Source organism: Chiloscyllium plagiosum, chromosome 2 (genome assembly GCF_004010195.1).
Source record: "Chiloscyllium plagiosum isolate BGI_BamShark_2017 chromosome 2, ASM401019v2, whole genome shotgun sequence".
NCBI lineage: Eukaryota > Metazoa > Chordata > Chondrichthyes > Orectolobiformes > Hemiscylliidae > Chiloscyllium > Chiloscyllium plagiosum.
The window spans coordinates 47,762,823-47,779,286 of NC_057711.1; the positions used below are offsets into that span (position 1 = coordinate 47,762,823).

General features: G+C 38.6%; 1 protein-coding gene across 3 annotated transcripts in view; it reads left to right on the forward strand.

Annotated features, from left to right (window-relative positions):
• Nucleotides 1-16,464, forward strand: part of adgrv1 (adhesion G protein-coupled receptor V1) — a 559,481-nt gene that overhangs the window by 320,005 nt on the left and 223,012 nt on the right. For all 3 annotated transcript variants that reach the window (XM_043709105.1, XM_043709113.1, XM_043709123.1), the window contains 4 exons: nt 114-356; nt 7,163-7,570; nt 8,921-9,105; nt 15,436-15,688. In XM_043709105.1, coding sequence (XP_043565040.1) covers nt 114-356; nt 7,163-7,570; nt 8,921-9,105; nt 15,436-15,688 — 1,089 coding nt within the window. The remainder of the gene's footprint in view (nt 1-113; nt 357-7,162; nt 7,571-8,920; nt 9,106-15,435; nt 15,689-16,464) is intronic.

Consider the following 16,464-nt stretch of genomic DNA (forward strand, 5'->3'; position numbering starts at 1 on the left):
TTAGGCTGCCATTATGTTTTACTGTGGTACTTAAGTAATGACTCACATTGTGCTGTGAAAAGACTGGATGATGTTTCTTACATACTTAACTGTTTTTGAATGCTGCTCTGCAGATCCCAGAATCTGAAACATGGTTTCTTGTGGAAATCTATGAAGTAGGTGCCGGAGCCATGATAAATAGCAGTGTTCGATTTTTAAACATTACAATTCTGGAGAGCGATATGCAGCACAAACTGATCTTTTTCGCTGTTGGATCTCGGTTTCCTGTCATTCATCAAAAGGCCACATTTGTCAGCCTGCAGGTCGTCAGGGAGGGTGGTACAAATGCAGTTGTCAGTGTTAGCTATCAAACACAGGTGAGAACAACTGTTAATAAAAATATTTTTAAATCTAATCCAACAAATTATTTTGTGATGAGCAGTAATCTTATCAATTATAAAATACAGTTAAAGTTGAACTTTGAGAAAACCTTGCGCTATAGTCATATGCTGTATATGATTGTATAGAGTACACATATAATTTAATCTGTAACAACATTCATGTTATTTGAGTGATCACCTTTTCTGAACAAAAGCATTTGGAGTCATAGAGATATACAGCATGGGTTTCTAAATACTTTGGATAAAAAGCATTGAACTGTAAGTCTGCAAGAATCAGTTTTTGACTGGTGTAATTAATTTTTAGATTCTTGTGGGTGAGCCTTTTTGAACATTCTTTCTCCCTTAAAGATTGCATCAAGTCACTCCTGACCTAATACACTCATTTTAATCAGGAAGTTTGTTTCTCCAGTTGCGTGATCCAAGGGCAACACTTAAATCATTGTGCTACTAAATCTTGTAGTTTGAGTGGAATTCCAGTTTTGTCCTGTCCCAATCTTAAGGTTTTCAGAGAGCTCCCAAACACTTGCTATGCAAAACGTTTTCTCCTTATTTCGCTCATTACCTTAAATCTGTGCCATCTTGTTCTTGTGGGAACAATATTTCCCTATTTACTGTATTCTGTCCATATTGCTCATGATTTTGGATTGGTCAATCAAATGATTTGCTGTTGTCTTTTCTCCAAGGAGAACAGTCCCAACTTCTCTAATCTGGCTATGTAACAGAAGTTCCTCTTGTCTGAAATCATTATTGCAAATCTTTTGCCACTCCAGATATTTCTTAAAGTGTGGTTTCCAGTACTGAATGCAATACTCTATCTGAGGCTGAACCTCAAAGTCTAATCTACTGTAACTTCCTTGCTCTTGCATTCTGTTCCCCGGTTAACAAAGTCGAGGATAGTGCATGCTTTAGTAATCACAATCCCAGTTTCTGCCTCTTTCAATGAATTAAAAAGAAAAGATTTACAAGGATGTTGCCAGGGTTGGAGGATTTGAGCTATAGGGAGAGGCTGAACAGGCTGGGGCTGTTTTCCCTGGAGCATCGGAGGTGGTACAATTGCAACATTTAAGAGGCATTTGGATGGGTATATGAATAGGAAGGGTTTGGAGGGATATGGGCCGGGCGCTGGCAGGTGGGGCTAGATTGGGTTGGGATATCTGGTTGGCATGGATGGGTTGGACCGAAGGGTCTATTTCCATGCTGTACATCTCTATGACTCTATGACTCTATAAACATTAATCCCGGGTGCCTCTGCTCCTGCACATTCTTTGGAATTGTACTCTTTATATTCGTTCTCCTTGTTCTTTCTGTCAAAATGAATCACTTTACACTTCTCCACAATGAATTTCATCTATCACTTGTCTGCCCATTCCATCAACTTGTCTATGTCTTTTGGAAGTTTTACACTATCCTACTCTCAATTGACAATGCTACCAAGCTTAGTATTGGCAAGTTTTTAAATTAAACATTGGTACTTTCTGTAACTCCAGCAAACTAAGACATATGAATTGATTTCATCCTTAAATTCATTGCATCTCTTACAATCCTAAGAAGAGCTTGTTCACCAGAGCATTCATATGTACAGCCTTTGAAGATCAGTCAATAGACAGTTTGAACGAAAGAAACACAAAACTTCTCATGTTTCAAAAGCACTATTCTAATAAAATGGGGATCATCTTTTTCAACTGTCATCTCAGATCATACATCAACTTCTAAAAAAGACACCACAAAGGATATGTTGAGAACTGCAGTGTTGATTAATAACAATTGAATAGGAAGGGTTTGGAGGGATATGGGCCGGGTGCTCAGGTGGGACTAGATTGGGTTGGGATATCTGGTCGGCATGGACAGGTTGGACCGAAGGGTCTGTTTCCATGCTGTACATCTCTATGACTCTATGAGATTTGCTTACATTAGAATACTAACATTAGTTGTATGCACTAGGATTCATTTGAGGAGGATCTAATTAGTTTAACTAATTCATTGACCTTGATCATACTGGGATGAGAGCATTGCATGGTTAGGTTGGCAGAAAGGGTAGGAAACACACACCTTGAAACATGTGATGTGCATGATCAGAATTATAACTTGGCTTGCAACTCCTGTAACAATCAGCACCCTATTTGGAAAATGTCCCCTCAGCTTCCACCTAAACTCGTCCTGATCCACTACATGACTGATAAAGGAAAGCAAGAATTCCAGTCCAGGAGGTTTCCATCAGTGATGGGTGAGAATAGTTCCTGGCATTAAGGAAGTGAGGGTGAGGGTGGGAATTGAATTGGACTGTGATGGGTAGGTGGGAATGAGCGACCTGGGCAAAATATGCCCAAGGTTTCCTGCTGAATGTTTCTGTTTCTCCTAGCCCATAAAGAAACCAAAAATGAAACTTAAAAACTTACTTCCATGGGCCTGAACTGCAGATCCTCTTATTAATAGATATTATGGGTGGACCCTGCTACCTTTACATTGCTCACCTGCTTCCTAAATAACACTAACCTTGGAAGCCATCATGATCAGATAAGGCAAGTTACTGGCATCATTTTTAACTAACCTGTTACTGGTTTCCATCCAGCATGGTGCAGGAGGTGGAGGAGGCAAGCAGCACTTAAAATTGGAACTATTAGGTCTGAAATAATTACTTTTCCAAAGATATAGGTATGTGTTTACTTTGCCAATTGACATAGTCCAAATCGACCTTGATCCATCATGTAGACATAAAGGGCAGGATTAAATGTAATGAGTGGGACTGACACAGGATCATGGCTGCTGGCAGTAGGATGTCCATTAATGAACTAACTGACAGCCATTATCCCCAAGGCCACCTCAATTTAATGGTGGATCAGTGGTTGAATGGTGTCCGCACAGCTTTTCCATTCCCAGAAACTCCCAACGAGCCCTCTTGGACTTATTAGTGCCCTCCAAGATATCTTTCCATCTGCGGCACTGTGCCAGTTTTGGGGGAGCTTGCTTTTGGAATTCGTATGGCTGCTTGTGCTGAGGGTAATAATGAACTGCAGGCCACTGATTGTGGATAGCTCTTGGTGAGCTGACATTCAGCAGGCGACTGCTGAACTGCCAAAAGGACACCTGATTCCAATGGGTCCCCCTTAAGATTCCCCACTGGTTCACCAACTGGTGTGAGAGGACCCAATCGGACCAACCCCTATTAAAAGATCTGTATACACCATAATGCTTCAGCCACACTGAAAACCTATTCAATGTCTGCTTCAATCCTTCTGACATTTTCATAAATAAAGCTTGTTTTGAAATGATATCGATGTAGATCTATTTTATGTCTATTTCAGCTGTAAGTTGCAACACAGGTGCCAAATCATAATGATTACAGAAGATAAAAGGCAAAGTTAATGGGACAAAGCTAAATTGGATTCAAGGAGCATGGTTCTTAGCAAAAAATGTTTAGCAAAGCAAAACAAAAAAGTGCAAAAAAAACAGAGACTGCTATAGATTGATATAAATGATAAATAAGTTAAGAAGAGCAATGAGAGAAAGACGTATGTACATATAACAAAAACTTAATTTCATTGCACCAGATGTTTAAAAGGGTTTGATCACTGTTCTTATTGTCTTAAAATGAGCCTCCCTATTAACTCAATAAACAGTGGATTTGATGCTACTGCATCAATCTCGGGTCTCACCCCTCATCTTTGTGAAGTTCCCTAATTTCAACTGGAATTGAAATCTCTAATTCACTACAACATTTCCAAATCGTGGAGCAAGGAATCCTGTTCATGGTCACCATCCAAATGCCCCTGTTGAAAAGTTTTCATGTTATCAATAAGATTGGGCTCAGCAATGGCTTCTTTCCCTGAATAACTAACGTGCCAATTACTGTCAAGGCTTGCAGGTGAATGATGACATGGGAGCGTACACTGGAGGGTACTTTGGCATAGTTAAGCATTGGCACAGAGATATCCATATATCTAGTATATCATCATTTACTTCATATCTACAGTAAAAACAATGATTATTTTTTACTGTTTTGGATGTTTCAGTTGCTAATAAAGTGTAACTAGATTTCTTACACATAAACGCGAGAATAGCAGATTAAGTCATAGAAAAATAAGCAGTTGGTGCTATTACACCATTTCAAGGTCTATGATGAGTGCCAATTGCTGCCAAGGGCAATGAGCTGGTGAACAAGATGTCAGAGCCTCAAAATAATATTCCAAAATGCTATCAATTTTGAAGTCTCAAATACATTGATCCTATTGAATTTTGTTTTTATTTTGTATTTTAGAAAATAACACTATTGGATATATTTGTAAAATCACTGCTATTTTTTCATACAATACGTAGAAGAATATAATTGTTGGTGTTTATGAATCCTGGTTGGTTACATTCCAGACTTCCAGTTGTATTCATAATCATGTTCTCCAAATGTCCCCCTCCAAATATTTTCATAGCAAAAGTCTTTCCAGAGTTTTTTGACCAATTTGGTTACGTATTATGTTATTGATTGATTGTCTTTCCATTTGATTGCAATTTAACTTATGAGGTGTAGCAGCCTCCTGACTGCTTAAAAACAGATAGATTGCTAACTTGGCCAAACAGCAAGGGATGCTGGGTGCATTAGATTAGATTCCCTACAGTGTGGAATTCCCTACAGTAGATTCCCTACAGTTCACATTGACCCTCCGAAGAGTAACCCACCCAGACCTATTTCCCTCTGACTAATGCAGCTAACACTATGGGCAATTTAACATGGCCAATTCACCTGAACTGCACATCTTTGGATTGTGGGAGGAAGCTGGAGCACCCGGAGGAAACCCACGCAGATACAGGGAGAATGTGCAAACTCCACACAGGCCGTCACCCAAGGCTGGAATCGAACCTGGGATCCTGGTGCTGTGAGGCAGCAGTGCTAACCACTGAGCCACATTGACCAAATGAAACTCTGTAATCACAAAAATCCACACCTGACACGGTGCAAACACATCAGACAACTGCTAATGACATTAACATAATGTAAAAGGCAGCAGTCATTCTGCACAGACTCCCTCAACAACATATCCACTAAACAAAGGACAACCCAGACAGAAAGGCCTGCCATACAAAGAAACTAACAGTAGCATGCTATCTAAGTGACTCATGTTTAAAACTATTAAATGTATCTCCTTGATAAGCTAGAATCAGAAATAGTTCCAGAAAACCATCGAAAAGATATGAAAACAGAATTCACCTGCAGACCCATCTCTTGGAACTACCTTTGGAATCATCTGAGGCCTTCTGAGGAGACCAGTGTGGCAAAAGACAGATACCAGCTGACCATTCAGAGAGAGAGAGAGCGAGGGGAAAAAAATAGCACCACAGACCCAGAGACAGAGCCACAGAGAGAGAGTCTGCATAAATTTACAAGAGACTCAAGAAGTATTGTAACCTTAAGGGGTCAAATGGGATTAGGAATAGAAATCAAAAGAACTGCAGACAGTGTAAATCAGAAACAAAAACAGAAGGTGCTAGAAAAGCTCAGCAGGTCTGGCAGCATCTCTGAAGAGAAATCAGAATTAACGTTTTGGGACAGTTGAGTTCACTGGACCCAAAATGTTAACTCTGGTTTCCCATCACAGATGCTGCCAGACCAGATGAGCATTTCCAGGATTAGGGATAATATGTTTAGTAAAGATCATTGTAATTCTTTTCCTAATAAAGTGGGAATGTTTTGCTTTGGTGCCCGTTTGAGTTCATATTGATTTGGCCACTTTGGTATTGTGGGACACCTGGGTAAATTCATTCATAACACTCTGGCAGAATTGTCTGCAACTTGTTAAAACTGTAACAGACAACAGAGGTTTAACCATTGAAAAATAAAGATAGGAGGGAGGTATGTGGATTAGAATGGAAGAGTTCAGTATCAGGTCAGAGAAAGAGAGGGAAATTATGATTAACTTAAGAGAGAAGCAAAGAGATAGGAAGGTAAGTTTTAATAAATTTAATATTTAATACTTTTAAAATCTTCCAACCAGATGTCGCTAACTAAACAAATGAGTTTCTGCATTTCAACTGTTCACTATCTGGGCAGGAGAAATCAATTAGCAGTCACTGACAATTATCGCATCATTAAATGTGTTCTTGTGCTATTAACTACTAGACAATTTTCTCTGGCAAATTTTTCTGGCAATAAATGTGTAAATGCAGCAACTTATGAAAATCACAATTAAAGGCAAGAATTTCCAGATGAGTGTGATTTACAATAAAGAACATACTCTGTTTTATGTGCAGATTAGGTGAATTGGCTGTGCTAAATTGCCCATAGTGTTCAAGAATGTGTAGGTTAGGTCCATTAGTCAGGAGTAAATGTAGAGTAAAATGGTAGGGGAATGGGTCTAGGTAGTTACTCTTTGGAGGGTTAGTGTGAACTTGTTGGGCCAAATGGCCTGTTTCCACACTGTCGGGATTCAATGATACTATGTAGTTTTTGCAGAGCTAATGGTGAATTGGCAAATATTGATCATTTGTGAATCACATTTCAAGACTTATCGCTTTACAACAATTTTTCGGGAAATTTTTTAATTGATGATGTGTGTCATTCAGATGCCACTATTATGTCAGCAAATTCTTGCGCTTTTTGTAATATTTCTCTTATAGTGGATTTACATTTTCTTTATTCAAAAAGCACTAGTTGTAGATAGAGCTATTAAAACAATGAAATAATTACATTCATCAATAACAAGTACACTTTGTAATAACAGGATAAATACTTGCTTATTTTCTTGTCTTAATTCAAATAAATGCCCTTAATTTTGTATTCAATTTGTATTTTATAGGAATTAAGAAGGGCTGAACTGGTAGGCCAAACCTCAGTGATGCCAGCTATTGCAGGGATGGATTTTGTGAAATCGGAAGGCTCTTTAACTTTCCAACCAGGGCAGTCAGGTGTTCCATTGAACATTGTCCTAACTCCAGAATTGGCATCTTCGAATCCATTACCAAAGCGATTTCAGGTTGTGCTGCACAATCCAACTGCAGGAACTCAGCTGGATAAAGATTACAACATAGCAAACATCACAATAGTTACAGACGCTAACTCTCAGTTCTTCTGGAGTTTGATTGATCAGTTATACCAACCCTTGGATGATGATTTGATAAATCAAATTCTTCAGAAACTGCAAAGCAAGATTAACATAGAGGCCACAGGAGAACAACTCAGTGCAGTAATGGAAGTATTAGAAAAGGTAAACTTACAATTTCAGCTGATCATTTATTTGGAATAACTTTCATATCCAATGTACTTTTTTATCTGCTAATGGGATATGGACATTTTTGGCGAAGCCAGCATTCATTTCCATTTTTAATTGGTTGAGAGAAGATGGTAGTGAGCTGCCTTCTTGAATGACTGTCATAATTGAGGTGTAGGAATGTTCCTGCTTTTAGGATGAGAAATCTAGGATTTTAATCCTGTGACAGTGAAAGGTAGAAAATAGGTGCAGGAATAGGCCACTCAGCCCTTTGATCCTGTGCCACTGAATTGTGGTGACAATTCCAAGTCAGAATAGTGGGTGACTTGGAAGGGAAAGTGTAGGTGGTCCTGTTTCCATGCATCTTCGGCCCTTATTTTGCTCGGTGATACAGGTCCCATGTTTGCAAAGTGGTATTGAAGGAGCTTTGGTGAGTCTTTTTGATGGTACACACTGTTGCCACTGTGCATCAATGATGAAGGGAGTGAAGATTGAAGTTGATGAATGGGATGTCACTTGACTTAAATATAAGAGTAAAAGCATTTTTCATAATGCTAATGCTAAGAACAAAAACAGCCGGGAAAACTCAGTAGGACAAGAAGCATCTTTGGAGAGAAGCCGAGTTAGCATTTCAGAGCACTGACTTTCATTAGAACTTGTTTTATGTTTATTTTCAGAAGTTTGGTTATGACCGTGTAAACCTGAGTCAGCAGTACAACTAGATTTGCATGCTTTGACTGTGGAGTAATTATGTACATTACAGAGAGGAAATTGTAATAGTTTATAATTTTGCCTTGGCATAATGACATAGATGGCTGTAACCAAATGATATATTGGGTTGAAACCAGTTCTACTTAATTATCACTTATTGACTATCTTGGATAATTTCCAACAGATTCTGGAGGGGTTGGCAGAATGAGAAGAATTTTATATTGTTTCATTTATATTGTTTTTTTTTATCAGTCTTGCACTTTGTCAGATGAGCTTTGTTTTAGTAGGAGATATTTAAAGGGCAAATCATTATGTAACTTAATGTGATTTCTAGATAATGGGCATATTCGGCTTGAAACATATTTTTTTGATGAAAAATACTGTATTTTCCATTTCTTAGCCATCAATAGCAGGTGCTGTCTTGAGACCAAGGACACTACAGGCCTGGCTTATGACACCTTTACACTCTCCAGTTATACCTGTTGTGCTGAACATTGGTTTATTTAGCCTTTAGATTATGAGAACTTTGACTTTTCCTGACATACTTAGAGGAAGATTCTGTCCAGTAGTTTTTTTTCCATTATTAGTTTGTTTTGCATCAGAATTTAATGGATTAATTTATTTCTGTTCCATTAGGTGATAGAGGAAGGAGAGAAGAAGCCAGTCAGTAATACCAATAGAGAACTATTTTATAATTATCTTTGTGCACTACTCGACCCCACTCGCAAGGACACTAAAGGACTCAGTCAACTGGCAGAAATGACTGAGCGGTTTGCCTTCTCACTCCTCACTGACATAGAATGTGGATCACCTGGCGAGAGGTAAATTTATGAGTGATTAATGAGATTTTATTAAATTAAAGAATAAAGTAATAAGTATTACTTGCATCCATCAAGGGATTGAATATAATGTATTGGGTACAAAATATATTAGCAGCATTCAGTAAATGACAACAGAGCAGCATATCGTAAAACAGATAAAGAAATATCAAGAAAATCTTAAGTAGTTCTTTAGCTTAAAGCGTTCTTTAACGAATTGAAGAAGGAATGTCGGCCTATTTTTTTCATTTTTCCTGGAGTAGAAATGTCATAGTCATCAGATGGCCACCACAAAATATAATCAAATTAAAATTTCAGACTAGAGCAGGCATTGTGTTCACTGCAAAATGCTGTTAATGGAAAATTATATTTGTTTTGGGACTATGAGCACTGGAAAATAAGCAACATATTGAGCTCTTTTCCCAAGTGTTTACAGCACGAACTAAGGAGTTTTTTCTCCTCATGATTTTTGTTTGAAAACAAACTCAAGTCAAGTCTCTGCAATCTGAAAAAGCCAAACATTATTTCACTTCGCCTTTGTGAATCATTTGACTAAGAAAATTCATTCTTAATCTAACATAATTACAATTCAGAAAATGATAGAGCATGCAAGTGACATAAACCTACAATGTCTTGCTTTAAAGTTAAAAAGTTTATCAGTAATTACAAGTACAATTCAAATTTGGTGATGGCACAAGAGGAGTGGTCGTAGTTTGGTGATATACATCTTGGTTGATCTTGCTCTCTCTTGAAGTCAGGAGACAAGAATATTGCACATTGTACATAGTCAGCAGCTGATCTGCTACAAATTCCCATTTGCACCACTGCTGAAAATTAAGTTTCTTTTATAAATCTTTGAAAAAATCAGTATAAACATTTCTAGGCATAAAACATGTAATTTAAAACACTCTTTAAACGTTCAAAACATTATAGAACCTTAATTGACCCACATGTGTATGTAAGTATTGCTAAGAAGACAATTTTATCATAGCTGTTAACAAAATGATTTTAAAAGATTTGATGTTGAATGCCTCAATTGGGATTAGGGTGGTTCTGACATCCTGATTGATTCTAGATCAGATTGGTACTTTGTCTGAAAAAAAACACAGAAACATAATGAAATTCCATTGAAATCATAATTCAGCCATTATGTAATTATTCTTCCTGGCATTTCAGATGAAAAGAATCCAAGCTAATTTCAAGCTTTGGACTATAACAAAGGGAAATGTCATGTTTCACTGCTCAAAACTGTCAGAAGTCAAGATTCTGACAAAATTGGACTCCCTTTTTTTAGTTTTCTATTTAGTCCCATGTGAAGGGCTACTGAAGTTATGCCAAAAACATGGGTACAATGAATTTATCTTCATTATTCACGACTTAAGTTAGATCTTTGGTAAATGGTTATGTCTAAAATAAGAGGGTGCTTGACTTCAACATGTGAAAATTCTTCCAGATTGATGATGAAATTGCTTGAGTAGTGTAGAAATAACCATGGATATGCTCTCAAAGTTGTCCCTTGCTAAGCTAATGGATAGTGTTAAAACAACTTCTCTGGAGATCAACATAGATGTCAAGATGTATAGTTTAGCACAATGATGATCTCCGGTTCTGCATTAGATAGTCCATGTCACTTTATTTTTAAAATCAGAAGTTTTAGCTTGGTTCTCCTGTCACTGCCTAAAAACTTCAACTTCTCTTTAACCCTGGATGTAAGTTTGCTCACTTGAGTTGGAAGGTTCATTTTGGGCAGCACGGTGGCACAGTGGTTAGCACTGCTGCCTCACAGCGCCAGAGACCTGGGTTCAATTCCGCCTCAGGCGACTGACTATGTGGAGTTTGCACGTTCTCCCCGTGTCTGCGTGGGTTTCCTCCGGGTGCTCCGGTTTCCTCCCACCATCCAAAGATGTGCAGGGTCAGGTGAATTGGCCATACTAAATTGCCCGTAGTGTTAGGTAAGGGGTAAATGTAGGGGTATGGGTGGGTTTCGCTTCGGCGGGTCGGTGTGGACTTGTTGGGCCGAAGGGCCTGTTTCCACACTGTAATCTAATCTAATCTAATTTTCAGACATTTTGTCGCCATGCTAGGTAACATCATCAGTGAGCCTCTGGTGAAGCAGTGATGTTAGTGACCTGCTTTCTAGTTATGTGTTTAGGTTTCCTTGGGTTGGTGATGTCATTTCCTGTTCTTTTTCTCAGTGAGTGGTAAATGGGGTCCATGTCGATGTTTTTTTGATAGAGTTCTGGTTGGAATGCCATGCTTCTACCCATTCTCATCCATGTCTCTATTTGGCTTGTCCTAGGATGGATGTGTTGTCCCAGTCAAAGTAGTGACCTCACCTGTATGTAAGAATACTAGTGAGAGAGGCTAGTTGATGTTCATGTATCCTGGTGGCTAGTTTTCTGCCTGATTGTCCAGTGTAGTGTTTGTTACAGTTCTTGCAAGGTATTTTGTAAATGACATTAGTTTTGCTTGTTGTTTGTATAGGGTCTTTCAAGTTTATTAGCTGCTGTTTTAATGTGTTGGTGGGTCCGTCTATACAGTATATTCAAACTGTATATTCTATACAGTATATTCAAAAAGAATGGGTACCCAATGAACATAGTCTGCCGATTTCTCAGCAACAAACCCAAACAAGCAGACAAAATGCATCCAGAAACCCTAGCCATGCCCTAGCCATGCCCTCCTACATCAAAGACATCTCAGAAATGACTGCCAGGCTACTCAGACCTCTTGGCATCATGGTAGCCCACAACCCAACCAACACACTAAAACAGCAGCTAATGAACTTGAAAGACCCTATACAGACAACAAGCAAACTAATGTCATTTACAAAATACCTTGCAAAAACTGTAGCAAAAACTACATTGGACAAACAAGCAGAAAACTAGCCACCAGGATACATGAACATCAACTAGCCACAAAAAGATATGAACCACTCTCAATAGTATTCTTACATATAGATGAGGAAGGACACCACTTCGACAGGGAGTACACATCCATCCTAGCACAAACCAAAGAGAGACACACACGAATTTCTAGAGGCATGGCATTCCAACTGGAACTCTATGAACAAATGCATCTATTTGGACCCCATTTACTCTGAGAAAAAGAACCGGAAATAGCACCATCACTGGAAATGACATCACCAATGCAAGGAAACCTAAACAAATAAATAGAAAATGGTTCACTAACACCAGTGCTTCACCGGAGGCTCACTCCTGATGTTACCTAGCATGGTGACGAAATGTCTGAAATGAACTTTCCAGCTCAGCGAGCAAACTTACATCCAACACCTCAACTTGAGCTACAAATCTTCTCAAAATTCTTTTTTAACTATTGTTTTCTTTTTACTCATCAGATTTTAAAAATTATAAATGATTTAATCTGGTCTCAAAAATATTAAATTATCCAGCCAATTCCTTCCTTGTCTCCCACTTTCTTTGTTGGAATTTTGTCGACATAAATTTCTGCCATGTCAACTTGCTCCTCTGTTAGCTGCAGCAAAAATCCTGAGGAATTGCAAATGAGCCTTATTGGTACTACAGAATTGGAAAATATAACAGTCTTTGCAATTTCCCTTTCGAGAAAAGTCTTAAAAGCCACAGTCCAATTTTTTTGACCTTCTGTCATTCGTAGATGGAAGATAACCTGTTTACAATAGGACAACAGTTCATGCTCACACTTAGAGAGATTAACTTATCAAATCTTAGAATATGCCTAAGAACAGTCACACAATTTTCCAAACACCTTAAAATTACACAAGCACAATACTCTCAGAATGATGTAACTTTACTTTTGTTGCGACGGAAGAGAAGCTGATGATTGGGTCTCCTTTCTCCATGAGTTGTTACTTGAGGCACAAAGATTTTATGTAAATATTGACTAACCGCTACAATATTTCCATTGATGATTTCAAAGTACTATTTACCAAGCAACTGAAGGTTATCATTGGGATAACATAATCGTAGTAGAGATTCAGGATGATATGACAGTTTAGCTGATATCAAAAAGCCTTTCAGCCTTTTCCAGAAATTCGACACAGTTCAACAGATCGAGCATGCTGATTAGTTTCTCTGAGCCTGGCAAAATATCTAGTGAGCTGTGCAATCTGATTTCTTTATTCAAAGTCATTTACTCAATCCTTTTCCAGTACTTCAGACTAGAATGCTTAAAAATGTTCCAACCTTTTGTGTATAATTTTGTTCAGTTTGCAGAAAATGACTTGAGAAAACAGTGCATGCAGCCTATTTATACAGAAATTCATTCAAACTCTCTGCTGTGTCAGTCAATAATGATCTGTTTCAATAGCGTTCAAACCTAGTACCTTGACTAAAATTATAACAAACAGAAAAGTCCCTGCAGAAACTTTCTGTCAGTGATTTTACAAAAATATTGGAAGTCAGAGGAATGGGGCTAAGTGTTTAGCTTTTTTGTTGAAATATTCATCAGATGTGGGTGATGCTCGCAAGACCAGGATTTATTCTCCACCTCAAAGGAGGTATTGGTGAGCTACATTCTTGAACTGCTGCAGCCTGTGTGCAGGGTGCACAGCCATGGTGCTGGCTGCAACCATGTTTCAGGATTTGGACCTAACAGCAGCAAATATGGAAATCTAGTTTCAAATCATAGAGCTGTACAGCATGGAAACAGACCCTTCGATCCAACTCATCCATGCTGACCAGCTTTTCCAAACTAGACTAGTTCCATTTGCTTGCATTTGGCCCATATTCCTCTAAATCTTTCCTATTCATATACCTTTTAAATATTCTAACTGTACCTACATCTATCACTTCCTCTGGCAGCTCATTGCCCTCTTTGTAAAAAGGTTATCCCTCATGACCCTTTTAAATCTTTCCCCTCTCACCTTAGATCTATGGCCTCCAGTTTCAAATTCCCTATCCCAGGAAAAATTTACCTCATAATTTTATAAACCTCTATAATGTCATCCCTCAACCTCCTACGATCCAGGGAAAAGAGTCCCTGCCTATCCAGCCTCTCCTTAAATCTCAAACCTTCCAGTCTCAGTAACTTTCTTGTAAACCCTTTCTACACCGTTCCAATTTAATAATATCTTTCCTATTGCAGAGCGACCAGAATTATACACAGTACTCTAAAGGTGACTTCACCAAACTCCTATACAGCTGCAACATCACCCTGCAACTCCTGTACTCAGTACTCTGACCGATGAAGGCAAGTGTGCCAAACGCCTTCTTTCCCACTCTGTCGACCTGCAATTCCACTTTCAAGGAACAATGTACCTGAACCCCGAAGTTGCTCTGTTCTGGTCAGGACAATGTGTTATTTGCAGGGGTTCTCGTGGCTAGAGTTCTGTGAAATGACTGCTGCCCTAGTTCTTTGAGGTGATAAAGGTCATGGATTCGGAAGGTGCTGTCAAAGGAGGCTTGAAGAATTGCTGTAGTTCATCCTGTGGATTGACACAGTATAGCTGTGTCCCAGTCATAGAGAGAGTGAATGTCTCATATGTTGGACATGCATGTCTGTTTGTCCTGGATAGTGTCAAGCTTCTTGAATGTTGTTGGGAGCTGCACTTCTCCAGGTATTGGGGAGTATTCCATCACACTCCTGATTTGTCCTTTATAGATGATTGACAAGCTTTAGAGAGCGCAATGCAGGCAAAGCTCCATACAGTGCCATGCACTTAATTTTCACAGCTATGTGCAATCTCAACCACTCCACCCAGTGAGAAATGTATTTCTCCTCTCTGTGAAAATAAAGAGTGCCAACAGGAGCTGTAGTCTGAGAGAGTAAGCGGGGAGCACTCACTCGGTTGTCTGCCTCACTCAGTGGAATGTGGAGTGCATTAACGGCTCTCACTCAAGGCAGATGTACAGTGTGGTACTGAATTCTGCTCGGCCAGGGTGAACAGTGACCAATTGATATTACACTGCAGCACTCAGGAATTCCGTGCTGGCCTCTTCCACCTTCCCACTTTATTGGAAGAGGTTTTGCCATTGCTGGGAGACTGACATGGAGCTTCTCCCACAATTAAGTGGGGCGAACCACCATGTTTCCCACTGTACAGTTTGGATTAAGCCCAGCTCAATGTTGTAGCTCAGTTTGTTTTCCATTCAGCCTTAACTTAATAGAATTGTACCAACTTTGATTATCATTCGAAAACTTCATGCTGACTGGGGTCAAAAAATTATACATCTTTCATTTGAAGACAACAAGCTTATTGAAGATTGAACTGGACGAAGATGAGTTTTTGTCTGATCTGGAAACATTGAATTTATTTTATTTGGGATATCTGCCATAGATTTTGGAATCATCAATAACATTCTTATTGCAACTTTTTTTGTTCCAATTCTGCAGGGGCAAAACAATTCTTGATACTTGCCAGTACCTCACAATTAAATCATATCATTGGTATCCCCAACAAATTAATGGACACAAGGTTGAAGGACGAAATGGTGATTCCCTGCAAATTCCTGAGCGCCTGCTGGATGTTCCTCTTACATCTTCAATTACCACAGGAAATGAAAGTTGTCAACATGTGCAATTCACAGAATATAGCAGCCAACAGTGGTTTCAAACTAGTGTAAAAGGAATTGCGCTCAGTAGTAAGGTAGGACCAATGTCCTTTGAAAATAGCTTTTTGTGAACAGTTAAAAACTTACTGACGGCCTAAATTTAGATAGATAAATAACAATGGGAGTGAAATTGATCTTTTGAGGAATTGATAATAACTGACCAATAGATGATTGCAAAGAAGGTAATTTAACAGTGCAAATTTAGTTTTTAGGTTTGGAAAAGGGCTACACTTGTTGAGTTAAGTAACTTTCTGCCACACTTGATATCTTTGTCATTTAGTCAGTGCATTTCTGTTTGTGATTGCTCGTTTGATTGAAGAGGAAGAAAAGATAAAATTCAACAAATGTTTTAGTTGAGACGACAGGAGCTAGTTGAACAAAAAATTGGAATAATCTCTGCTGACAATTTCTGAGTGATTATCATTAGCTAATAATGGTGTTTAATCATTCTTACTTTCATAAACTGATATTACTCACAGTAGAATCTCATTACGCACCACTTTGAAGTGCACTTTGTTTCTATATGTTGGAATTTTACTGGCCCCCATTGTTGGGGTCTTTGCAAAGTTTGTGCCATCTTCTCACCTCCATATTTTACCAACGTTGGAGAATGGCTCTTCCATGAAGAAGCCAATTGACCTACATCAGTGAGCAAGTATTTTAGAAGGCTGGCAGCTTGCCTAGAGGATTAAGAGAGGTTCCTCCTAATCAGACAATCTTTGACCAATGACAAATAGTGAGATCTGAACTCAGTGAAAATCTGAAGGAAAAAGCTCGTCCAATGGTGACCATATAACAAGCATCAATTATA